Here is a 26,247-nt window from a genome sequence, read left to right as displayed (position 1 = left end):
ACAACAAATAGCATTGTCTTCAACTAACACGCATTAACGTGTTAGTTGGAGACAATAGTTGTATAGATCTCATATTCATTTTTTAATGAACTTTTTTGATGTTCATAATACCAACCTCGTCAGTCAGTCCTCGGACATTATGATTGTGAACAACAGAACGTGGCATCATCCAGCATTGTTTAAACTTAGCACTCCTTGAAATCTGCATTCTGATTTATTAATGTTATAAACAGTCGGACGGCTACAACTGTATAGTATGAACTATTAATTTCTCTTTTTTGTTGTTTTAACTTTCAGTTACCTTTTACCCTGAAGATGTAAGTCAAACGACTTATGAAACTTGTCGGGTTTTATTTCTTTATTGTGCTTTTAGCTTAATAAAAAAAACGTGGTCCAATTACTGGAATATGCCTTATGAGTGTGAATGAATTCAAGAATAAGTATGATAGCTGGTATGTATAGTATGTGGCCTCCATCGATGAGTCTCTGGACTCCTTTGAGGTCTCTCTTAATAATAATAATAATAATAATAATAATAATAATAATCACATTTCCTGAAATAATCATAAATCAATCATAGCCAGATGCAGTTGATTAAAGTAGGGTGCTCCATAACATAAAGCTTGCTTATTTATTCTTATGTTTAAATTATAGAAGCAACATGAACCTAAGATTTAGAATATTACTCAGTTATTTAACATGTTCATGCTAGGCATTGTACAAATTTGTATTGTTGCATACTCGCCCACAGGTAGGATGTGACAAATCATTTCTTACTTCTGATTTGCAAACTGGTGTGGCATGACAAATCATTATGTGTGCTTTGTGGAGAAACTATAGCTATGTAGAAGGGATGAAATGTGTTGCTTTCAGGATATTTGAGTAATTAAGAAAATTTAAATTTCTGAGTGGTAAGGTAATTATATTTCAACCTGCAATAATCAGTTATGAACCATTTGTATATGGCTGATAAAGCTAAGAAAAGAAATAGGCATGAATGCAAATAAATCTGTTACAGATAAATAAATAACCAGTTTTCAGATGTGTGTTATTATGAATGGTGCAATAGATTCCTATGATAAGAAATGAATTACATATCTTCCTGTAAATTCTGGAATGACATGTAATTCATCACATGCAAAACAAATTAAAATTTTTACTTTGGAAATATATAAAATACCCTAAATACGTTTTTTAGAATAATAGATAAGAAAAATTTTTTCTTAGAATTTTCAATGATTTCACATCTTTTCCTTTTGTTCTAAAACCCTAAGAAAGAAAATATTTTAGCTTTCAGGGTTTATTTGAAAGAAAAGCCACCAAGGCTAATTCTAAAAGATTAGTAAGGCATATATTGTTTTCAGAAATTATCTAAGATAAAAAGATGAATTGTGAAGCTTTATGCAAAATCTGCATTTTTAAACTTAGTGATGTATCCAGAGGCTTTATTTGAAATTGAAATATATGAAAGGTAAGAGACCAGGGAGTGCATGTCTGCATAAAATGTAGGAATTTGGAAGAGCTCGGTGACTTCGATATAACTGATTTCAGTAACTAGTGGTAGCAGTGTGTTAGAAATGAACGAATGCTGGTAAAGAGAGAGAGAGAGAGAGATGAGTAGTGTGATTGAGGGTGACTACTGCTACTACTACTCCTTGGTATTACAGTCCATTTAGGACCTGGGCCTGTCTCAGAATAGCCTCTCATTTTACATGATTCTGTGCCTTGTTCCTCCAATTCTTTACTCTGGTTTTCTTTAATCATCTTAAATCATCATAATAAATTTAGTTTAATCCTTTATCCAAGTGTGAGCAAACAAAGTTTGCACCTGAAAGTATCTTCAGGACTGGGGTAAGGTGGTACAACACCGGGAAACTTGTTGCAAAGGTGGAGCAAGATAACATCACTCCTATCTCAGTATCTCCCATAATCTCTTTGCGGATATGTATAATGTTATGCATTAAGGGAAGGGCCACTACCCAGACTAGTTTCGACTTTATTGAGGTCTCTTCAGTGGGAGCCAGGCCCAAGTGGAGATACCAGGCAGAAGCAATAGCAAGGTCATCTATACCTATAGGAGTTGCCAAACGGTGTGCCACCTTTTTATTAAATTACTCTGGATTTAGAGAAAGATGTTGAAAGTTTATTTTTCACTTGGTTAGACTATAATAAATTTAGTTTAATCCTTTATCTAAGCGTGAGCAAACAAAGTTTGCACCTGAAAGTATCTTCAGGACTGGGGTAAGGTGGTACAACACCGGGCAACTCGTTGCAAAGGTGGAGCAAGATAACATCACTCCTATCTCAGTATCTTCCATAATGCAAAACATATCTCCTTGCGGATATGTATAATGTTATGCATTAAGGGAAGGGCCACTACCCAGACTAGTTTCGACCTTTATTGACCCCAGTCCTGAAGATACTTTCAGGCACAAACTTTGTTTGCTCACACTTGGATAAAGGATTAAACTAAATTTATTATAGTCTAACCAAGTGAAAAATAAACTTTCAACATCTTAAATCATCCTCCACATATCAACCCATTTCCTTTTTGGTGGTTGTCTTGTGGGTCTGGATCCGCCCAGTCCATACATGAAGACCTTTTTTATGGCTCTGTCATCTCCCATTTGCTGAACATGTCCTAGCCAACTCAATCTTCTCACCTTTATTTCAGTAATAATATCCAATTCATTGAATTTCTCCATTATTTCTTTGTTGTTCCTCACTCTCCAAAATCTATTCTCATTAATTGGGCCAATGATGTTTCTTAATACGTTTCGTTTCCATATTTGTAATTGGTTTTGATCTCTCTGGATCATTGTCTATGTACAAAAGTACAGGTTTGAGAATTACTTTATGTAACTGGATTTTACGTTTTATCGAAATCAAATTAGATTTTAATAGTGGTTGCATACTATAATAAGTTCTATTTGCTGCAGCAATATTTAGAAACTTTGGATGTTTCCAATTTTTTTTAATCTCTGGCAACAATTAAGTATTTTGTTTCATTTGTTTGTAGTCCCATTTTCCTTGCCTCCTCCCTCATTTGTCTATAACCCTCTCTGAGACCTCTCTCAGTCCTTCCAATATAATCCACATCATCTGCAAAATCCAAAAGCTGTAGACTTCTATTCATAATAGTTCTACCTCTCTTTATAATTACATTTCATATTACTCTTTCAAGGCATAGGTTAAAAAGTATTGTTGATAGTTGGTCTCCTTGTTGTAATCCTTTCATTATCCCGAACTCTGGTGTGAGTTCACCCTGTATTTGTACTCTACATATGATATTTCTGAGTGTCATTTTAACTAATCTTGTCAGTTTGGGTGGAATTTGGAATTCTCTCATGACTTTAAATAGCTTATCTCTATTAATGTTATCATAGGCTTGTTTAAAGTCCACAAACAAATGGTGCAGATTAATATTAAACTTGTAACATTTCTCCATTATAGTTCATAGTGTCAGAATCTGGTCTGTTGTTGATCTATCATATCTAAAGCCACACTGATAGTCACCCTGCGCTTCTTCTATAAAAGGCTGCACTCTAGTTGCCAGTATCTTCACAAATATTTTGTAAGTCACTGCTAACAGTGATATTCCTCTATAATTTGGCACAGAGACTTGTCATTTTTCTTATGGATAGGGAGGATAATAGCAGTATCCCATTCAGTAGGCATAGACTCAGTTTCCCATACCTCTGACAAGCACTCATGGATTTTGATTAATAGTGATTGCCCACCATATTTCAATAGCTCGACTGATATTCTGTCTTCACCAGGTGCTTTATTATTTTTCATTCTCTTTAGGACTAATTCCACCTCGTGTAGCTCTTTTGCTTCCTCTGTCTCAGCTTTTCTTATACTTGCCAGGGATTCGTTAAGCTCATCTTCTTCTGGAACGTTAGTTTCTAAGCTTGTTTTGTCCTGAAAGAGATCTTCAAAATATTCTGCCCACCTTCCCAAAATATCTTCCTTTCCACTAAGCAAGTTGTCCTCAAGTCTCTGCAGAAAGTTGTTCTAGCCTTTAATTTCCTTTATCTTATTATACATTTTCTTAATTTGTCCTGTATTCTTCAAAATCTCCATTTCATTTAGCCTTGCCTTTTCCTATTCACGCATCTTTCTTCTGGACATCTTTTTGGCTTGTTTTTGTTTTTCATATTCATTTTCATTTGCTCAAGTTTTCTGTTCAAGCATCTTTAGATGAGCTGCATTTCTGTCTTCAACACATTTTCTACATTCTGAATCATGCTTTCATTTCGTTTATCATTGTTTCTGAATCCTAGAACTTTTTCAGCCACTTTGGTAATTTTATTCTTAATCCTTTCCCATTTTTTATCTATAGTCATATCATTGACATATTCATCATCTTTCTCTTCATTTATTTCTTCTCTCAATCTTTCAACATATTTTTGTCTGATTTTTCCCATCTTTTAATTTTTGGATGTCATATCTTGATGTTCTCCTTCTTCTACCCACCTTATTAATTTTTATTCTTTGTTTATATTTAATGCTTAACAAGTAATGATCCGTATCACAACCTGCTCCCCTAAAACTTCCTACATCAGCGATATCTGTCACATGCCATCTATCAATTATCACATGATCTATCTGATTTTCTGTTATTCCATCTGCCGATCTCCAGTCTTTATGCACTTTCTTTATGTGGTAAACAGGTTGTTCATATGATCATATTTTTGCCACTTTCAAAATCAGTTAGTCTTGTGCCATTTTCATTACTTTCTTCATGTGCACTATCTCTTCCAATTGTTGTTCAGAAGGTCTCTTCCTTTTCTATTTTGGCATTCATGTCTCCTAGAACCATTTTAATGTCATGTTTTGGTGACTGATCATATGTGCTCTCTAGTGATTCATAGAAGTTCACCTTGCTTGTCTTCTTCATAAGAGTCCTTGGTTGTGCGTGTGTGCACATAAGTGAAATATTGAACATCTTAAACCTTTCTTTTAGGCTTGCACGGTGCTCCGAATGCATTTTTGGAAATTATGGAGACAACTACCGTGTTTGAATAAAAACTTTAGTTTACTATTACTAAAATTTTACAATTCGACGTTTCGACCTTTATGTTAAGGTCATCTTCTGGAGCGTACAAATATACACAGGAAACAAGCTATACCACAATCATACTGGTTCGTTAAAGACACTGACTAACCGCTACCACAATTGTTGGCCTGACCTCTGGTGGGGAAAAAAAAAAAATTATACATCAGCGCTAAAGTCCTATTATTTGTGTTGTCTACTATATACATATATTAACATTATATTAACATCATTCCAGCCAGTTGGAGTGGAATGGTTTCTAATAATAGCAGATTGGCTAGAGTCCTGACTTGTGTTGAATCTTTCAAATTAGGTTGGCTGAATGTGTGCCATCCAGATCCTTGGAATTTTCATACCATCTTTGTTGTTGATATTTGGGTGGTTTATCAGGATTTCGCAGGATTCTTTAAATTTTCTTTCGTACCATGTTTTTGTACGGTGTAAGGAGCAGGTGCTTTTCCAGTTGATTTGGTGTAAGGTGTTGAGTGCGTGGTCTGAGAGGCCTGCTTCACCATAATGGTTATATTTAATGTGTCTAATGTGTTCTTTTTTGCGTATAGGGATTGTCCGTCCTGTTTCACCAATGTACGGTAAGTTACAGGTGCAGCGGATGCAATAGACTCCAGGATGTGCTAATGGGAGGAGAGGGTCCTTAGAGGAGCTGAATATAGTTTTAAGTTTAGTGGGTGGTTTAAAGGTGGCATTAAGGTTATAATGTTGTAGGATTCTGTTGATTTTTTCTGATAACCCTTTAATGTATGGGATGGCTATGGTTTTACTGTAGTCTAGATTCGTTTTTGTTGTGGTTTTATAGAGTATTTTATTGACAGTATTTTTGTTATAGCCATTGTTTATGAATGTGTCACTAATGATTTTTAGTTCTTGTTTCAGGGCCTGCTGGTTAGAGCAAATAGTTGTGGCTCTGTTTTTAAGGGTGTTTATGACTCCATATTTTTGTGCTGGGTGGTGATATGAATTCGCATGTATGTATTGGCCCGTGTGTGTAGGTTTTCGGTAGACCGTGAAGGATAGATTGCCTGAAGGAAGACGTGTAACTAGTGTGTCTAGGAACGGGAGCGAATTTTGGTTTTCGATTTCGATGGTAAATTGTATGCGTTCGTGTTGTTTGTTTAGGTGGCTGAGGAATGTGTTTAGCGTTTGTCGACCGTGCGGCCAGATCGCAAACACGTCGTCAACGTATCTGAGCCAGATTGTCGGTCGAAGCGTGGCGGAATCAAGAGCCCTTTGCTCAAAGGTTTCCATGTAGAAGTTCGCTATTGGGGGGGATAATGGTGAGCCCATGGCCGTACCTTCCTTTTGTAGGTAGAATTTGTTTTGCCACACGAAGTAACCGGACTTTAGTACGTGGGCAAAGAGGGCCGTAATGTCGGGCGGAAATTTGTTTTGTAGTAGGAGAATTGTGTCATTGATGGGGACATTAGTGAAAAGGGCAGAAACGTCAAAACTGACTAATAAGTCGTCTTTGTTGAGTGTTATGTTTTTGATTATGTTTATAAAGTGTTGTGTGTTTTTTACGTAGGAGGGGGAATGACCTACCAACTCCTTGAGTGTTGCCGCTAATTTCTTGGCTAGGTGGTAATTGGGACTGTCTATTCCTTCCACTATTGGTCGAAGGGGCACATTTTGTTTGTGTATTTTCGGAACCCCATATATTCTGGGGGGGCGGGCGTAGTGGGGTTTGAGTTTTTTAACTGTGTCTGGTGGCCAAGAAGTGACGGACTTTAATAGTTTTTCTGTTTTGTCCTTTATCCTCTTTGTTGGGTTATAATTCACCATTTTATATGTGTTGTTATCGGCTACTAGTTGGTTCATTTGCAGTATGTATGTTGACCTGTCAAGGACAACAGTGACACTGCCTTTATCAGCTTTCGTTATTATTATGTTTTATTTGGCTTTTAACGATTTGATTGCTGCTAATTCTGTTTTAGTCAGGTTATTCTGTATAGTTTTCTTGGTATTTAGGACATTACTGGTTTCTAGTCGTATTTTGTCTGCTATGTTGTTAGGTAGGGATCTGATGCCTCTTTCAATGTGGTAGATAAAATCTAATTTGTTTACCTTTTTTGGCGCTATTGCGTAGTTCAGTCCTTTATTCAGCAGCGTGAGTTCGCCGTTGTTCAGGGTGTGGCTTGATAAGTTGATCACATGGTTCTTGCTTGTCGGTGGTTGGTCGCTCCTTGTCTCCCTTGTTTGTTGTTCATTGTTGTTTCTCGGGGAGGAAGTCCTCTGATTGGCCGCCATATTTTGCCGTTGTTTCAACCAGTGGAATTTTTTCTCGAGTTTTTCTTTGTTCTTTTCCAGGGTATGCTTGGCCGAATTGTCAGTAATTCTTTCAAGTGTTTGTAGAATGTCTTGGTTGACATAGTTGGATAGTTCTAATTGTAATTCAGAAACTAGATTTTGTGTTGTAGCTAGGTTTCGGCGGGCTGTTTGGATCTGTTCCCTAAGCATTGCTTTTTCTGTGCGGTCATAGATACGAAGTGCCTTAGCGGACGTAAATTTCTTTTTTAGCCTGATGCAGATCGGAATGAGGTTATTGTCTCTGCATCTCTTTAAAAAGGCCAGCCGATTGATCAGAAGAGAAATACGAATCTTTAGCTTACCATAGCGATTGCAGCGCTTGTGGGTATCATTTCCATGGATGATCTGAATCCTTTCTTTTAGGCTTGCACGGTGATCCGAATGCATTTTTGGAAATTATGGAGACAACTACCGTGTTTGAATAAAAACTTTAGTTTACTATTACTAAAATTTTACAATTCGACGTTTCGACCTTTATGTTAAGGTCATCTTCTGGAGCGTACAAATATACACAGGAAACAAGCTATACCACAATCATACTGGTTGGTTAAAGACACTGACTAACCACTACCACAATTGTTGGCCTGACCTCTGGTGGAAAAAAAAAAAAAAAAAAAAAAAAAAAAAAAAAAAAAAATTATACATCAGCGCTAAAGTCCTATTATTTGTGTTGTCTACTATATACATATATTAACATTATATTAACATCATTCCAGCCAGTTGGAGTGGAATGGTTTCTAATAATAGCAGATTGGCTAGAGTCCTGACTTGTGTTGAATCTTTCAAATTAGGATGGCACACATTCAGCCAACCTAATTTGAAAGATTCAACGCACTCAACACCTTACACCAAATCAACTGGAAAAGCACCTGCTCCTTACACCGTACAAAAACATGGTACGAAAGAAAATTTAAAGAATCCTGCGAAATCCTGATAAACCACCCAAATATCAACAACAAAGATGGTATGAAAATTCCAAGGATCTGGATGGCACACATTCAGCCAACCTAATTTGAAAGATTCAACACAAGTCAGGACTCTAGCCAATCTGCTATTATTAGAAACCATTCCACTCCAACTGGCTGGAATGATGTTAATATAATGTTAATATATGTATATAGTAGACAACACAAATAATAGGACTTTAGCGCTGATGTATAATTTTTTTTTTTTTTTTTTTTTTTTTTTTCCCACCAGAGGTCAGGCCAACAATTGTGGTAGCGGTTAGTCAGTGTCTTTAACGAACCAGTATGATTGTGGTATAGCTTGTTTCCTGTGTATATTTGTACGCTCCAGAAGACGACCTTAACATAAAGGTCGAAACGTCGAATTGTAAAATTTTAGTAATAGTAAACTAAAGTTTTTATTCAAACACGGTAGTTGTCTCCATAATTTCCAAAAATGCATGAACATCTTAAACTTTATTATCAGTACATAAATCATTCATTAATTGGTTTAAAATCAAGAACCTTGTGTTTCTATTTTTTATCAACCAAGAATGCAATACCAAAGGCTTTTTGATCTCCTCCACTGTAAAAATTAGTATGTATTCTAGTATCAAATATGCCATTTCCTTTCCATGCACCTCCTGCAATGCTGTTATTCTCACTCTATATCTCTGTAGTTCTTCACACACTCTCCTCAATGCCCCTGGCCTGTTCAGGCTCAAGACATTCCAACCTCCAAACCAATATTCATAATCATTTTTTCGTTGTCCAGGTCTTTCTGTGAAGTCCATCTGGTTAATTTTCTTTTGGACCCTCTTAACAAGTTGAGTTTTTACAGGGCAGGGTTGTTAGTGCGGTGCCCAAAATTACAAGAAGGAACCTCGACTACACTCCCGGGAACTGGGTACCCATTTTAGTCTTGTACAACATGCATGGGCTATATTGGGACTATTTTTTAATCCCGGTCACCACATGGGGAGATTGAGGGTGAATGTGAACTTTATGTGGAGATGGATATAACATTAGGAAGTATATAGGGGAACTAGGGGAAAGAGAGGAAATGAAGGAAGGTAAAGTGCAGGAGCAAGCAATGGAGAGATAAGAGGAAGACAGGTAAGTGAAAGCAAGGAAGGAAAGTGTCTGGAAAAGAAAAAGAGAGAGAGAGAGAGAGAGAGAGCAAGGAATGAATGGACCATTGAGAGTTATGATGCATGGAGATTCATGGAATGCAAAAGAGAATGCTAGAGGAATGCTTGCCTGGAGGAATAATAGAGAATGTGACTATGACAATGAAGTAAAGTGAAAGCGTGGATGAGATAAGTCATAGTGGGTATATATGACCTGAGAGGTAGTATGAATCAGGTGATGAGAGATTTGAGGTTAATACTTAAGATTGCACAGCAGAAGAGTGTGAGAGAGAAGACACTGCATGTTTTTTATTATTATTGTTTTTACGTGACACCTCCAAGGAGTCCAAAGACTCACTGAGGGAGATCACCCACTCTATAACTCTCCGTCTCCACCATTCAATCCACCAAATGTCATCTACTGCCCACCACCATCACTAGTATTTTCAAAAACAATCACAACATCAATGCTAATAGTGGGATTTGAACCTGCAACCTTTTGGCTGGAGAGTAGATAAGCTAACCACTTGGCCAACCAGGCTGGTGTTACCCAGATATGATAATGCAGAGTTGAGGAGAAGAGTATCATAGAATAACATGATAGGAAGAATATTGAAAGAAAGGCTAGGATTATGTGGATGCCTTAAATGCATTTAAGGACAGAATAGAGCTGTATACAAGATAGTTGAACTAGGAAAGATGTAGGCATCTGGAGAGATTGTTGTTCTCTCGACAAGTGAGAGTGTTAGAATAGGAAAACTAGAGTTGCCAGGGTAGATAGTAACAGAGGTGGAAAGAATAAAATGCAGTGTGTAGGGAATAATGATAGGTATAGAAACACTGCCAATTCATTCATGTTTCTTTATACAAATACCTGTAGTATGATCATGAATAAAGGAAATGAATTGGTGTCATTGATAGTCTTGGCCTGTCCAAAGATTATTGGGATTGGTGAAACATGGCTGACAGAAGATGATATCATCATACTTTTCATTCATTCAGGGTTGAGTTTTCTATGAATTCTTTTTTCTCCATTGGATTTCATCCTCTGCCAGCTACACCTGATTGGGTCTTCCTTTTCCTCAATCACCTTCAACCTGTCCATAAAAAAGGATATAGGGTAGTGTTTCTTGGTATTGTTGTAGTTGTCTTTTGTGTAGCCTATTTTAGATGTTATCTGTGTAGACAACTCTTCTCTTACTTTATGGTTTGTCATTTTTTCATTTCCCTTTGTGTCATTGATTCTTTTTAAGCACTTTGATTCAAAACTTTTCATCTGTTTTCTTCTTGTTTGCCAGTGATCTAGCTGTCTGCTCCATATAGTACCACTAGTAGGATCATTAAGCTGAAGAGTTTAATTTTTAGTCTGTGGCTAATTTTTTCCCCCATATTTTGTTTAACTTATTCAATGCTAACCATCCTAGACTTATTCTGTGCTTAATAGTTTTTGTGTAACTTAGGTCTTCAGTAATTCTTTTATTATTTATGTAACGTTGACATGTCTTTTCACATTGCTACAGTTTTTGTCTTATCATTGTTTATCTCCAAGTTAGTTGCATTTGTTGCTGGTTAGATTTATATTAGAAATCATAAATTTTTTGTTTTCTAAATTATCGGCTATCAAAACAGTATCATCTGCATATTTTAAGTGGGTGATGATTCTTCCATCGACAATTACTCCCAGCCAAGGATTCTCTAACTACTTTGTAGAACCGGTTGAACAAGTAGGGGGAAAGGGGCAACCTGCATGGCTCACTTCTGAAATTTTACTTGTAAATAGTATAATTCAGGAATATTCAATATTCCTTAATTTTACTATTATCTGTGTAACTTTATAGCATATTCTGATTATTTTAAGTGTAGTTTCAGTCTTTTTTTTTATACAGAATTTCCATTATATAGTTTCTGTTTACTAAACTAAAGGCTTGCTTGTAGTCTATAGTGCATACACAAAAAAGTGCTTTATTTTTCTTAAGAGAAATCTGCTAGTCTGTGTAGAATGAAGATTGCATCATTGGTTCCTCTTTTTCCAGAATTAATCTGTATAAATAATTCAAATACTATATACTGTATATTTTTGCGTATAATGCGATCCACGTATAATGCGAACTAGAAATTTTATTTGAAAACTAGCCCTAAAATGCCATGTCCACGTATAATGCAATTTGTTAATCTTGTTCCCTAACATTATAAATAAAACAATATGAATTAACGAAAGAAATATTTATTTTAAAACAAAATGTCAAAATACAATATGAATTAACGAAAGAAATATTTATTTTAAAACAAAATGTCAAAATCCTTTAAATTCTTCTTCATCTTTTGAGTCATCAAACATTTCATTTATAAATTCATCTGTAGGCATTGTGTCATCAGTGTAGTAGTTGTCGTCATCATCAAAAGTCAAGACTGTCTTTTTGCTTATGCCAAAGTCTAATATTACTCTCTGCTACAACAAATTCTCTCATAGCAACACTGTTATTATGTTCTTCTGCAAACTGCATGACACGCAATTTAAATCTTGCTTCAAAAGATGAACGTTTACGTTTCTGTTGGCTCATTTTCAGGCTAGGTTTGTTTAACGAATAATATTTAAAATGAACTGTGGTTAAACCGATATAATTGTGCTAATATCCCGTGAAGGGGGGGGGATATTAGCACTACTTACATTACTGGCTTTATGTGCAGATACGATGCGTGCTCAGTCACCGAATGCTAGTGGGTCAAGTAGATTTGGTTGCATAAGCATTAGGTAGTATATATTGTGTGTGCAAGTCTAATAAGATGTTATATTTTTAAGATCCACATATAATGCGAACCCCTAACTTTAGACCATAAATTTTAACCATACATTTTTTGTATTATACGCGATAATATATGATAGCCCCTTTTCTTTCTGATCTCTCTCTCACAATTCTTGGGATACCATCCAGTCTAGGTGCCTTTTCATTCTTCATTGATTTCATTGCCAAGATGCCAAGAAATTATATTCTTGGTTTCATCCTTCATCCAAGTGTAAGCAAACAAAGCTTGCACATGAAGTAACTTCACGACTGGGCTAATTGTATATAGAAGCTAATGAGTTCACATCAATTGCCTTATTATCCCACAGTGAAAGGCACAAATCATTATTGAGCTGAGATTAACAATAAAAATTAACAATAGTGTAATTTTTAATTTGCATAATGAATGTATGTGTATACTGGTACCTTTTGTTTTTATAGGTTATAATTCAGGGTTATTTATCTCCACGCTCCTTGCCTGGCCGCAAACATATATTTGTTTCAAATAATTCTCTTGAAGATGAAAATGTTACCATATTAGGAGTAGAGGAATTGGCTCTTGAACACTACAAACATAATGGCTTTATTGAAGGTAGAAGAGTATTAATTTTTTTTTTAATATAAAAATAAATTTTGTTTGGAGTTATTTGTTCTGAATAATTTTTTTATTATTATTACATAACATTGCAATAAAAGATAAAAGAAGGCTAGTTAAAATCAATCTATTTTAGCCATCAAACTTGACTATGGATATATGCTATGCAAATTGTATGTAAGTAGAAATAATTCTTATTATAGAGAGTATAGAGAGTAAAAAAAAAGTACTCTCTCTCTCTCTCTCTCTCTCTCTATATATATATATATATATATATATATAAAATTAAGAGGTAATAAATCAGGTATGGTAAGTCACATAGCATTTGGTCACATGCCATCCATCCATCCAACCAACCTATTAAGCAACTTTGTGTCTCATCCAAATGGCCAGTATGACAAAGCTGGCCTGTGCCAAAAATAACATTTTACAATTAATGTACAGTATCTCCACAGAGTCTGGAGACTCATCATGGGAGACCCGGACTAAATATTTTATGCATAAAATCTATCATACCCCTCCTTAAACTCATTCACTGTCAGGGAATTCGTAACTAATTCTAGCAATCTGTTCCACTCATTCACCACTGTCCATGCAAAAAATGTAGTCTACTAACACTTACACAACTTTTAGATGATCCCTGGCTCTCTGACTATTTTTCATATATGAAAATTTTCCTTTGCATCAATTTAATAACGCTCCTTTAATATCTTATAAATTTCTATCATGCCTCCTCTTTTCTGCCTATCAGCCTTTGTATCCCATACACCTTCATCCTATCCTCATAGGGAGGACTCCACAGACTTGTCACTCATTTCTGAATCCTTTCTACCACCTCCTGAACCCCAATAAACCTAGGCAACCAAATCTCTACAGCTGAATCATAGTCTTATAAAGAGAGATAATAGCTTCCTATCTTTACTTATTTGCATGTTTTTCATCAAGGTCATCTTTTTAGCTATTTTACCAACTTTTGCAGTATGTCCTCTGAACTTCATCTCTCTGTCCACCGTTATCCCAAAGTTCCTAGCATCATTCCTGCAATCCAGTACCATCAATATGATTACTGCATGTAACCTTTTCAACCTAAAGTGCATAATCTTGCATTTTGCAACATTACATTGACATCCTTTGCCCACAATGCCAATTTATTTAAATCATCCTTCAGGATATCTACATTACCTTTATCTACTATTGTAGATAAAGGTAATGTAGTTCTCCCCAGTTTCGCATCAGCAAAAAAAAACAACAAAAAAACCTGACTATTCCCCCCCCCCTTAAATTTTTACCTATATCATTGATATACAAATTAAAGGGTAGTGACCTTGTACAAAACCCTGAGGTACTCCACTAGCCATCCTCATTCTCCTAGATTCCACTTCACCATGTACCACTCTCTGGTGCCTGTCTGTCTGTCACCCACCCTGCTATCCATGCTACAAAGTCCAGTAGTATCATGGTATAGCCATTTCCTTTATCCAATTCCACTATCACTTTATTATGAAATGTGAATAAATTACTAAGACAGGACCTACACTTTACAAATCCATGCTCTCTACTATAGAGTATCATATCCCTATCCAGTCACTGTTGGATGGACAAACTTCCAGTACTTTAACAACCACTCCTGATATTTTGATTGGGCTGTAGTTTACTACTTCTGTCTTTGACCACCTTTATGCAATGAACTATCCTACTCTCTTTCCACTCCCCTGGAACCCTGCCAGAGATCGGACTTATGTTAAAAAACTTCATCAGAGGCAATGCCACTTCCTTTGCACATTCACGTAGTACACAGGCTGACGTGCCATCTGTGAATACAGAATTCACATTGATACTTTTCAATATGCTGACCACATCCAGTTCATCTACCTCAATTTTGATCTGCATCTCTTTCACATCAACTGCAAAATCTCCAACTGGATGATACACCTTTGCAAAATGATCACTCAGCAGCTCAACTATTTCTTTTACCTCTGTCACCTTCCTATCATTGTGCATTGTTTCAAGTCATCCCACCATTGTCATTTTTACTCGTACTTGCTATATAATGAAAAAACATTTTTGCCTTTACTTTGGTCTGTTTAGCTAAATTTTCTCTCATCTCATTTGGCCTTTTTTACTCTTTTTTACTATACTAGTCACCCTTCTTGCCTGCACTTTGTACTGCTCATGAGTATGCTGATCACTTTCTTCTTTATATTCGTATTTCCTTCTCAGTGCTTTCTTTTTTTTTTGCAGCTCTTGCTTTATATCTCTAATCATCCACTTAATCTCCACTTGTTTATCGTCCTGACCTTGGGTATGCAAGGTCAGGCTGATATTCTTTCCTTGTAGCTTCTCCAGCCATGGAACTGTTCTTGGTTGGGAGCAACATAAAAAAAAATTAAATGCAGTCTGTCAGGCATATATGAGTCCTTTTGTTGATCAAATTCACTCCATACATCTATCCCTCCCAAGCCTGTCATAATTACCAGCTTTACGAGGGTGGTCTGAAATGTTCTCGGCCTTGACCACAGATGGCAACACTGTTGGCAAGATTTTTTTTCCTAAGTTGGTACATCTGTCATACAAGTCATTCTATCAAGTAGTTTGTTTTATACAGCTGTCTGAAGCAAAAGTGTTGTCTGTATCCCTTGAAATGAATAAAATCGAGTATCGTGCGATTATAAAATTCTTTGTAAAAGAAGGTTTAACGCCAAACAAAGTTTATTCGAAGTTCATAAAAAGATTATGGGCACTCTTCTCCTTCGTTTTCGACAATTAAGAAATGGGCTGTTGAGTTTAAGCGTGGCCGTACCAGCCTTGAAGATGATCCACGTGAAGGACATCCAAAAAGTGCAATAACACCAGAAATCATTGATCAAGTGCATGATATGGTATTGGATGACCAGTGGATCAAAATGGGTGAAATTGCTGAGACTATGGGCATTTCAAAAGAACATGTAGGATATATTTTGCACGAAGAATTGCAAATGAAAAAACTTTGTGCAAGATGGATGCTACGCTTGCTCACAGCAGATCAAAAATGCACTCGATGAAAATCTCTGAACAGTGCTTTGAGCGTTTTAACAAGAATAAAACCGATTTTGTGCATCGATTTATTACTATGGATGACAATTGGATTCACCATTACACACCAAAATCCAAACAGCAGCCAAAACAGTGGACAGAAGTTGTTTGTTCAGCACCAAGAAAGACAAAGTCAGTTCCATCAACAGGAAAGGTCATGGCATCGGTGTTTTGTGATGCTAAATGCATTTTGTTTATTAATTATCTTGAAAAGGGTAAAACAATAACTGGGGAATATTATTCCAATCTTTCAACCAGACTAGACCAAAAAATTCGTGAGAAAAGACCCGGTTTGCAGATGAAAAAAATCATCTTTCATCAGGATATGCACTTGCCTACAAAGGTGTTTTGACAATGGGAAAATTCAGGGATCTGCACTATGAATTGTTGGAACAGATTTGGCTTCTATCTCTTCCCAAAACTAAAATCTTCCTTGCTGGTCAATGTTTTTCTTCGAATCAAGAGGTGATTGCAGCTGTAGAAGGGTATTTTGCAGATCTTACTGAGAACTACTACAGGTACGGGATAATGGCACTGGAGCACCGTTAGAATAAATGTATTAGTCTTAAGGGAGATTATGTTGAAAAATAAAAATAATTTTGAAATTATAATTTTTTTTTTTTTTTTTCATTGTTAGGCTGAGAACTTTTCAGACTACCCTCGTATATATGTGTGTGTATTTTTTTTTTTTTTTTTTTTACCAGCGCGAAGGATAGTGCACTGAACTTAAAATTCCTGACTTGCAGTGTATTTTAATTTTTCATTTTTAGAAGTAAGGTCTTAAATATGAGACATAGCAACCTCCTGTCAGTTGTTGCTGTTGGATTTTCAGACAAGCCATATTATCAATAGCAAGTTATAGAAAATACTAACAAACTGATTCAATTTGATTCCAGAAGAGGGGAAAAAAAAAACCGTGTTGTCTCATTCTTCTATGAACAAGGAATACTACTTAAGAATTTCTAATTTATTAGCTAATAAATTGATTTCCACTTGTACCATTGCCCAAATTGCCTAACTCTAACAATAACCTTTAACTATGAAGGTTATTGTTAGAGTTAGGCTGATGTGTAGGAACATAGGACATGATAATCAATAAATAACATAAAACGGATTACTTATATATATATATATATTAGTATGAAATTTTATCCCTAGTATTATCAAGGGTATCTTCAGTATGATTTCTAAATCAAACAACAAGAACAGAAACTGGTTTAACACATGCGAACTGTACATTCAATATATAGGATGTGGTCTAGTTATATTAAGATTCTAGTAAAATTAACTTTAACAAGATTTAATAACAAATAAAAATATAATTAAATATTAAAAACCTATTAAAAAATGAAATCTAATTCTGGAATTTGTAAAGAAAACCTATTTCCCATAAGAGAGATAATTTAAGTCCATTGTTTCTATTTAGATTTGGTTGAAATAACAAAGTTTCACAACTCTCTTTGTGTAAATGGAGAACCTTAATGTTCTTCCAAAGAATTCGATGTCTGGTGGTGATAGCGTGCTCTGCAAATCTTAATTGCTCTGCTTATGGAATTTAACCTGATGTATGTATTTGTTGGGGAGCAGCAATTCAGTGGAGCAAAGAGACAGTGCTTGATATACTAAAGTCTTAATGGTGCCTGATTTTCACATTTCTGATGGTGTGAAAGAGGATGAATGTAAAGTCCAGTATGTGTTTTCTTTCTGAATACTGAGAAGTGAAAGCTATTGTCTGGTTGATGAAGTAATAGCAGATCTATTACTTCATCATTACTTCAGCAGATCTATTACTACATTAGACATTTTGCAATTTTGTAACGTGGAGACCCAGTGCAGTCCACCACAGGACATAATAGAATATTTGTCTTATGGACCTTTGGTAGTTCATATAAATGAGGAAGATCATGGTAGCACTTGAGCTTTCTTCTTGGTTTCCTCATCCCAGTAGAAACATTATCTATGAGTGGTTTTAATTTCCTAATCTGGGTCATAGTAAGATCATTAGCAAGAAGACAATATGTAGAGTAGCCATATGACATTAAGGATAATTTTTTATAGTATTCACTTCAATCTTGAACTACTAATGCTTTCCCTTTGTAATAATAAAATTATTATTCTTCCATAGAGAGAGAGAGAGAGAAAGGCCTTCATTTCTGAATGAGATAAATTCAGAGGAGGTTTTTTTATTTTTTATAATTTTTTTTGTGCTAACATGAGATCTGGACCTTTGGAAAGCGCATTTCATTTTTGAATAGTAAGAGGCTGTCCTGAGATATTAATGAGTATCTTTTTAGGATTTCCACTGGATGAAAGAGAAGGTTGATGATGACTAATAAGGTAATTATGTTATTGTATGAGTGTTTCCCACGTAGTGGCAATATTTTGTCTGCAGAAACAGTTGAAATATGCTACACTATTTCTAATAAATCTGGGGATAGAGTTGTAACTAGTCCATCATGAACATATTTAATTTCATTATTTAATGAGGCTAAGCATTTTTTTTTTTGACTTCAGACAGCTACCATGAGCCTTTGTTCCAGATTTTAATGAATCCTCAAACACAAAAATATATTTCACGCTTGTTAGTGTATCAGAAGAGCTGTGTGAAACTTCTTATTGTTCTGAGATGAGAAACATCACCTTCAGAATTTGTTACTTCAGATGTGAGAATATTAAGCTAATGAACTAACTACTTGGCTAATTCACTTATAGTTGTAGTTGGTTTTATTAGTTGTTTCAATTTCTCGATAATCGGTATTTTGTCTTTCGTCATTTTGCTGGTATTCACTAAGGAATGAATGGCTATCCCAAAATTTTTAAGTATCATCAATCTCAACTTTATGACTCTCCTTAAAGAGAAATATTGTAAAGGAAGATGAGGAAACTGATTTTTTTTTTTTTTTAGTTTGAATTCCACTCACAAAAGGTTGTGAACTTAATTCTACATTTAGTACCTTAGGTTAACTAAGGTTATCTAGAGTAGGAGAATAAACATCATGATACATTTTCAAGCCACTCTCACACTGAGTGACAAAACTCATCTTACCACCTAAAGGTATTCACAAATATTATGTGGCAATGAGATTTGAGCTCACAGCTTGTTGGTTTGAGAATGGAATGACTTTTGGTGCAGACGCGAGATCTGGACCTTTAGGTTGGTTGGATACTGTTCAACCAGCCTATATTATCCTCTCACTCAGTGTCTCCTTGTTCATAATATTTTTTATGATTTCTGTTTTAGTAGTATCTGTTCTTAGAAAAAAATAATAAAAATATACTTAAAATTGATCAAAAAAAAATACTCTATATGGCATGATATTTTGTTATTGTTGGCTAAGTGATCAGCATATCTGCTCTCCACCCAAGAGGCTATGGTTTTGGAATCCCATCACAGGCATGGATATTTTGTTTTGTGAATGTTGTTAGGTAGATGAATTTCATTGCCTGGTGGGTGACTGCTACCTTGCTTTTGGAAGCATGAAAGTAGCTTTAAAAAATTCCATGGTTTCTAGAGCAGGATGTCCAGATTATTCCTGTTATTCTATATCCCTATTATCCCTAATATGCTATACGGCTAATAACAGCCTTTCTTTGGTGATGTGTACACACACACACACACACACACACACACACACACAAACCCCATCCCATTTTCCCATTGAATGTTGTGGCTTGTCACAATCAAGAAAATCCAGGAAGAAGTAAATGAAAATCTTTATTTTTACCTCTACTCTAGGAATATTAGTACAGAAAATTTTGAAATTGCTGCTTTGAAAACTAAAGGAAAATAAAATACTTTTATCAAACAAATTTATTTCCTAACTTATTTATTTCTGTTTAGGAATTCATGGGGAGAGCTCAACATTTATAGCTTTATTCTGCTTGCTGTGCTGGGAAATAATTTATGAAATTGAATTGCCTGATGCTTTCCGATCTCCATATCAGACTTATCCACTGGATCTCAATTCTGAATTCTTCTATATCCAGAGGAAGTTGCAAATAGAAAATCATTTAGAAATGCTCAGAAAATCATCTACTGAAGTAAGTTTTTATTATCTTAAAAAAAAAAAAGAATAAAAATAAATAAATAAATAAATAGATAAAAATATGTATATATACACTACAGAAAAATGCAAATTTAATATGCATGATAATCATTTAGCACGATTGAGTGAAATGACATTATTTCCCACTTTAAATGAGTAATTAATCAGTTAACACGATTTTTTATGTTATGCGAAATTTTACGTTACCCAAAATTTAAATTTTTTGTCACCAATCTGCAGCAAGTGGTGGCAGTTGTCAAAGTAGTGGGCAGTGCTGTGGGTGGTGGCCGGCGAAACTCGGCAGTAGACTCAAAGCTCTCATCGCAAGTGCACATGCAAACTCTGTTCTCTTGCTCAATCACTTTTCCTTCATTTTGCTTTAATTTAGATACCTATAAGGCTTTATTATATTCAATCGCTGATATAGAAAAGAGAAAGACTCATAAAGAAAGTGGCAGTAATAAAAAGAGAAGAGAAGTAATTACATTATGGGAAAAGCTGGAAGGGGTGCTTAATGGTCACAGCTGTATAACTGAGAGGAAACCTCCACATAGCCTTTAAAGGAATGCAGAGAACCTACCAGGGCTTCTGACCTAATGTCCAATCCTCACTTTCTCGTGGTGCACCCTGTTGGGTATCTACCTGGATACTGAACGAACAAGGATTGGGCTGACAATTTGGGATTTAGCTGACCAAATTGTATTCTTACTGGCTTAAATCAAAATACAAAATGATGGTACAACATCACAAAATTTCATGCCAGCTGGGGCATCGACCGGTTAAACAAGGCCCCCCTTGTTTTTCGCCAGGGAACCAAGGTGAACAGCGAAAAGTCAGCTACTGGAACAAATCTGAAAACACACCCCAACAAGACATCACCAGAATTAAAGATTGGTGCTATCAGCATAAGAAGCCTGAATAGCAAAGAAATGGAGCTAGCTGAAGAATTAGATAAGTACCAGATCGACTGAAACAAAAAAGACAAAAACTGGTGAGATCTTTCTGAGCAATAAATACAAAATGTTATATTCAGGCAATGACAATCAAGGAAAAGAAGGAGTAGCCATAGTATTCATTACTAAATATGAGGCTAATCTTCTTGATTGGCATACAGTCTAAAGTAGAGTGATCTGTGCAAATATCAGAATGGAAAACTGAACAATAAGAGTTATTTGTGCCTGTTGTCCCACAAAAGGTTCTACTAAGGTAGAAGTGGAGGAATTTTTTGAGGCTTTAGAGAAAACAACTGACACAATGAAAAAGGAGAACTTGGTCCTTGTCGGGGATCTAAATAGCAGAGTAGGAAATGATTGTCAGACACAAAAATATTTTGGGAAAATTTGGAGAAAAGAGCAAAGCTAATAATAATAGCAAATATCTTTTGGATTTCTGCTCAGGACATGGGCTGGTTATTACTAACACCATGTTCTAACATAAAAATGTGCACAAATTCACATGGAGAGAAGAGGCAAGGAAAAAGAAAAGTCTCATTGGCTATGTTATTGTTGATAGTGATGTTTTCTCCCTGGTGCAGGACACCAGAGCTTACAGAGGATTTGAATTTGGAAGTGATCACTATTTAGTCTTGAGCAGGATAAAATTGAATTTCATATTGAAAAGAATAACATAAGAAAGTTTTAAAGCGAATAAAAGTTGAGCAGTTCTCAGATGTGAACTGTAGACTAAAATACACAAAGATTATTGAAGAAAAAATGAAAGAGTTTGAGAACAGGAATCAAACCTTGGAGAAAGCCCTGATTGATTCAGCTAGAGAGGCATGTGGTGAAGTTGTGTGCAAGGATAGAAAAATCAGAACTCCCTGGTGGACACAGGAAGTTAAAGAGGCAGTGAAAGAAAAGAAGAAAGCATATCAAAAGTTCCTGGCAAATAAGTCAGCTTTTACTTTTAGAATACAGAGACAAATGTAAGAAAGCTAAACGGTGTGTAAAACTAGCAAAACAAAAGTCATGGGAGGACTTTGGCAAGAACATAGAAAATAAATATCAAAAAGGTGTAAAATATTCTGGAGGTTTTTGAAGAAGCTTAGAAATGTAGGAAAGAGCGCTGTAAAAGGAGTTAGAGATGATAAAGGTGACATGAAAACGGAAGAAAAAGATATCCTTGAAGTATGGAGTAATTACTTCGAAAAATTGCTAAATGAAACAAGCAGTTATAGCACCGTGGTAAAAAAACACTCAACAGGGATACAGTCAGGAATACATATCCATACTTGAAGTAGAAAAAGCCATCGAAGGCTTGAAATGTAGAAAGGCAGCAGGAAAGGAGTAGATGATATGCGACCAGAAATGCTGGAGTATGGAGGTATAAAAGTCTTGCAGCGGCTGCACTGCTTAGTTCAGAAGGCCTGGACAGAGGGATGAATTTCTGATGATTGGAGTAGAGCTCTCATAGTACCCATATATAAAAAGGGAAATAAAACTGAATGTGAGAATTACAGAGGTATTTCTGTACTGAGTGTTCGTGGTAAGATTTATGCAAGTATATTTGAGAAACGGTTGAGAGGAATTGTGGAAGAAAAGCTTGTTGAAGAACAAGCTGGATTCAGGCCAAATAGACGCTGTCATGATCAGATTTTCACTTTACAACAAATAGTTGAGAAATCATTGGAATATAACAAAGATATGTATGAGTTTTGTCAATCTGGAAAAGGCATATGACAAGGTGCTAAGAGAGAAGCTATTCAAAATGCTACTGTTATATGATGTCAACGAGACATTATATCAAGCAATACTTAGTCTTTATTTGAGTTGTAAGTCAGCAGTTAGAATTGTAGGAAGTACAGGAAGATGGATTAATGTTAAATCTGGTGTCAGACAAGGATGTACATTATCCCCTCTGTTATTCATTATCTATATGGATCACATTATGAAGGAAAATGGTATTAAACATGATATCAAAATTGGAGATGTTAATGTCAGCTCTTTGCTTTATGTGGAGAATGTTATACTTCTAAATAAATCCACTACAAGTCTGCAAGATTCCCTGACTAAATTGAATAACTGTAATAGATATGGTATTGAATGTCAACAATAAAAAGACAACAACAATGAAAATATTCAGAATCGTTGAAAATGTCAACTGCATTGTGAATGGAGAACCTGTGGAACAAGTAAAACATTTCAGCTATTTAGGCACGATTTTTAGTGAAGATGGTAAATTAAATATTGAAATAGACAACAGAATCGACAAAGCTGATATGTTAGGAAGTCAATTGAATAAATTCATATGGAATAAGAGAGAAATTAGTCAGAACACTAAATTAGCTGTATACAAGACAGTGTTCAAACCAGTTTTAACGTATGGATCTGAGAGCTGGGTCAGAAGTAAAACACTTGACTGAAGACCAGAGATCGCAGATATGAGAGTCCTGAGGAAAGATTAGAGCTGTGAACAGATGGCATCAATGGCAATATCCTATTAAAAAATAGGATATTAGGAAAGAACTTGACATTGTCAGCTCTGCGTTAGCAGAGCTAATCTCAGGTGGTATGGTCACTTAAACAGAATGGACGAGGAACGATTAGCAAAACAAGTGTTCTCTGCCCAGAAACGACCCAGAGGTAGACCAAGATATGGGTGGATTCATACGGTACAAAGTGCCTCAGACAATAGAAATATAAGATCTGATAATGTTGGAGTCTTGACAAGTAAACGACTGATTTTGAGGAAAATTATAGATAGGAAGTTAGTAATGATGTAAATTTTTCATGTAGTACTAGCATATCCTGTACACCTCTTGAGGGTACATGACAGGAATTTGATGATGATGAAAAGCTGCAAATCATTAAAAGACATGAAAATGGTGCTAACAATACAATGATTGTGAGAGACCTGGGATACAGTGAGTTTACAGTTCGGACTATATTAAATAAGAGCAAAGAATACAAAAAACAAAGGAAGGTTGCTACCGCTTCTTTAAACATGCAAATGAAATAGAAGCCATTTAATGATCGAGATGGAATATCTTCTATCACTCTGGATTGAGAATTGTTACCAAAAAAGAATACCTCTTAGTGCAAGGAGTATTCAGGCAAAAAGCTCTCAATGTTTTTACATCATTGAATGATACCAAATTTCAAGAGGAACGCAAAAGCTTTACTGGGAGTTTAGGATGGTTTGCCTGTTTTAAAAATCGAGCTGGACTGCATAATGTAAGAACAACTTGGAATCTGTTAGTGCTGATAAAGATTTTGCAGCCAAGTTTCCTGAAGAATTGCAAAGGATAATTCAGGAGGATGATATGACGATTGTCAAATATTCAACGTCGACGAAACTGGTATCTTTTGGAAGCATATGCCAACAAAAGCTTTCTTAGCTAAAACTGAAGCATCTTAACCGGGATACAAAGTCTCTAAAGATCATCTTATGCTTTTATTAGGAGGCAATGCAGAAGGCAACTTTAAACTCAAGCCTACGTTAGTTTATCGTGTGCAGAATTCAAGATATAATGTTACTGAAGAAATCAGCACAATTGGGAAAAAACTTGGATTTAATGAACTGGATAGTTTAGATGTGAGAAACCTGCTCGATTCCCATTCAGAACAGTTAAGCGAGAATGATCGTCAACTAGAAGAACAGCGTGCATATGAAGAAGTGCATATAAGGAGTGTGAACAAGAAGAGAATGTTACGATTAAGAAGCTAACTGTAAAAGAACTTCAGCTAGTTTTCAATAACATTGAGCATGTTAAGGAAATTTTATTTAATGCCGATCCTGATATTTAATGAAACTTTGAAGTCTACTGAAATCTTGATAAAGGGATCGCCAGCTATCGCAAATAGCATGACGAGATGAAAAAGTCGAACACTATGCAAATATCTTTACTTAATTTTTTTGTAAAAAAGTAGCTCAATCAAATGTTTAGACATTTAATAAAAATTAGCAATTGATTTTTATTAACTTTGATGATTTTATCATATTATTGTAAAAGGTGTCACGCCTTATTACTAAAATCCTCTGGATTAGAGATAGATGTTGAAAGTTTTTTTAACTTGGTTATACTATAAATTAAAGATGCCAAGAAATTATATTCTTGGTTTCATCCTTTATCTAAGTGTAAGCAAACAAAGTCTACATCTATCTCTAATCCAGAGTATTTTAGTAATATGGTGTGACATCTTTTTGACTACTTGTATATGGAAATATGACTTCTGCATTCCTTTAACCTTGTTTAAATTAAAGATGCCAAGAAATTATATTCTTGGTTTCATCCTTTATCCAAGTGTAACCAAACAAAGTTTGCACATGAAGTAACTTCATGACAGGGCAACTTGTATATAGAGGCTAATGACTTCACATCAATTGCCTTAGCATCCCATAATGCAACACACTTACTTCATTCACAGACTTTGTTTGCTTACACTTGGATAAAGGATGAAACCAAGAATATAATTTCTTGGCATCTTTAATTTATAATATAACTAAGTGGAAAAACTTTCAACATCTATCTCCAATCCAGAGTATTTTAATAATAAGGTGTGAACCTTTTGGCTGCTTGTATATGGAAATATGACTTCTGCATTACTTCAATCTTCAATCTGGGTGAGATGGTTCAATCGACCGTGAGATGCGGTGATTGATTCATTCAATCCAATACCCTTGGAGGGTAGTGGATGGCAATGTTGTAGCCAATGAAGTTCTAACTGAGGCTCGGCTATTGCAGTTACCCTCCTGCTATGATCAGAGCTTTAATAGCTCAATAACACCTTATCCCTACACTGTCCTCTACAGATAACGGGGAAGATGAAAAGCATTCTGCTTCGCCCCTTTAAGCCAGTCCTTATAAGGACTTCGATCTGGGTAGTGGCCCTTCCCATAATGCATAGCATCATACATGCCTGTAAGGATATGTGCATTGCATTGTGGGATACTAAGTCAATTGATGTGAAGTCATTAGCCTGTATATACAAGTAGCCCAGTTGTGAAGTGACTTCATGTGCAAACTTTATTTGCTTACACTTATATAAAGGATGAAACCAAGAATATAATTTCTTGGCATCTTTAATTTATAGTATAACCAGGTGAAAAAACTTTCAACAATAGAAGGAAATATGAAGCTAAATGAGCACCACATTCTTGGTTCCTTCATTGATATGCTAACAGATATACAGTGAAAATAATGCACAAAGTTCTTCATTTCCATAAAAGTCTAAGTAATATTTAAAAATCTAATCTCATCACCACAAATACCAAAATTCATCAGTGCACAACCACCAGTCAAGCCATATTTACATATGGTGCCTAGACACAGAACATCACTATTCAGTGAGCAGTTA

At 35.4% G+C, this 26,247-nt stretch overlaps 1 protein-coding gene across 6 annotated transcripts in view; it reads left to right on the top strand.

Moving 5' to 3' along the window:
* LOC150099700 (fanconi-associated nuclease 1-like) overlaps window positions 1-26,247 on the top strand; it is a 346,925-nt gene that overhangs the window by 221,755 nt on the left and 98,923 nt on the right. For all 6 annotated transcript variants that reach the window (XM_090403992.1, XM_090403994.1, XM_090403995.1 and 3 more), the window contains 2 exons: window positions 12,680-12,830; window positions 19,747-19,946. In XM_090403992.1, coding sequence (XP_090260118.1) covers window positions 12,680-12,830; window positions 19,747-19,946 — 351 coding nt within the window. The remainder of the gene's footprint in view (window positions 1-12,679; window positions 12,831-19,746; window positions 19,947-26,247) is intronic.

Source organism: Typopeltis vanoorti, chromosome 14, assembly GCF_054136105.1.
Source record: "Typopeltis vanoorti isolate ZY-2024b chromosome 14, IOZ_Tvanoo_1.0, whole genome shotgun sequence".
NCBI classification, from domain to species: domain Eukaryota; kingdom Metazoa; phylum Arthropoda; class Arachnida; order Uropygi; family Thelyphonidae; genus Typopeltis; species Typopeltis vanoorti.
The sequence above is the reverse complement of the archived record's forward strand: the minus strand, read 5'-3'. Positions and strand labels throughout refer to the sequence as shown.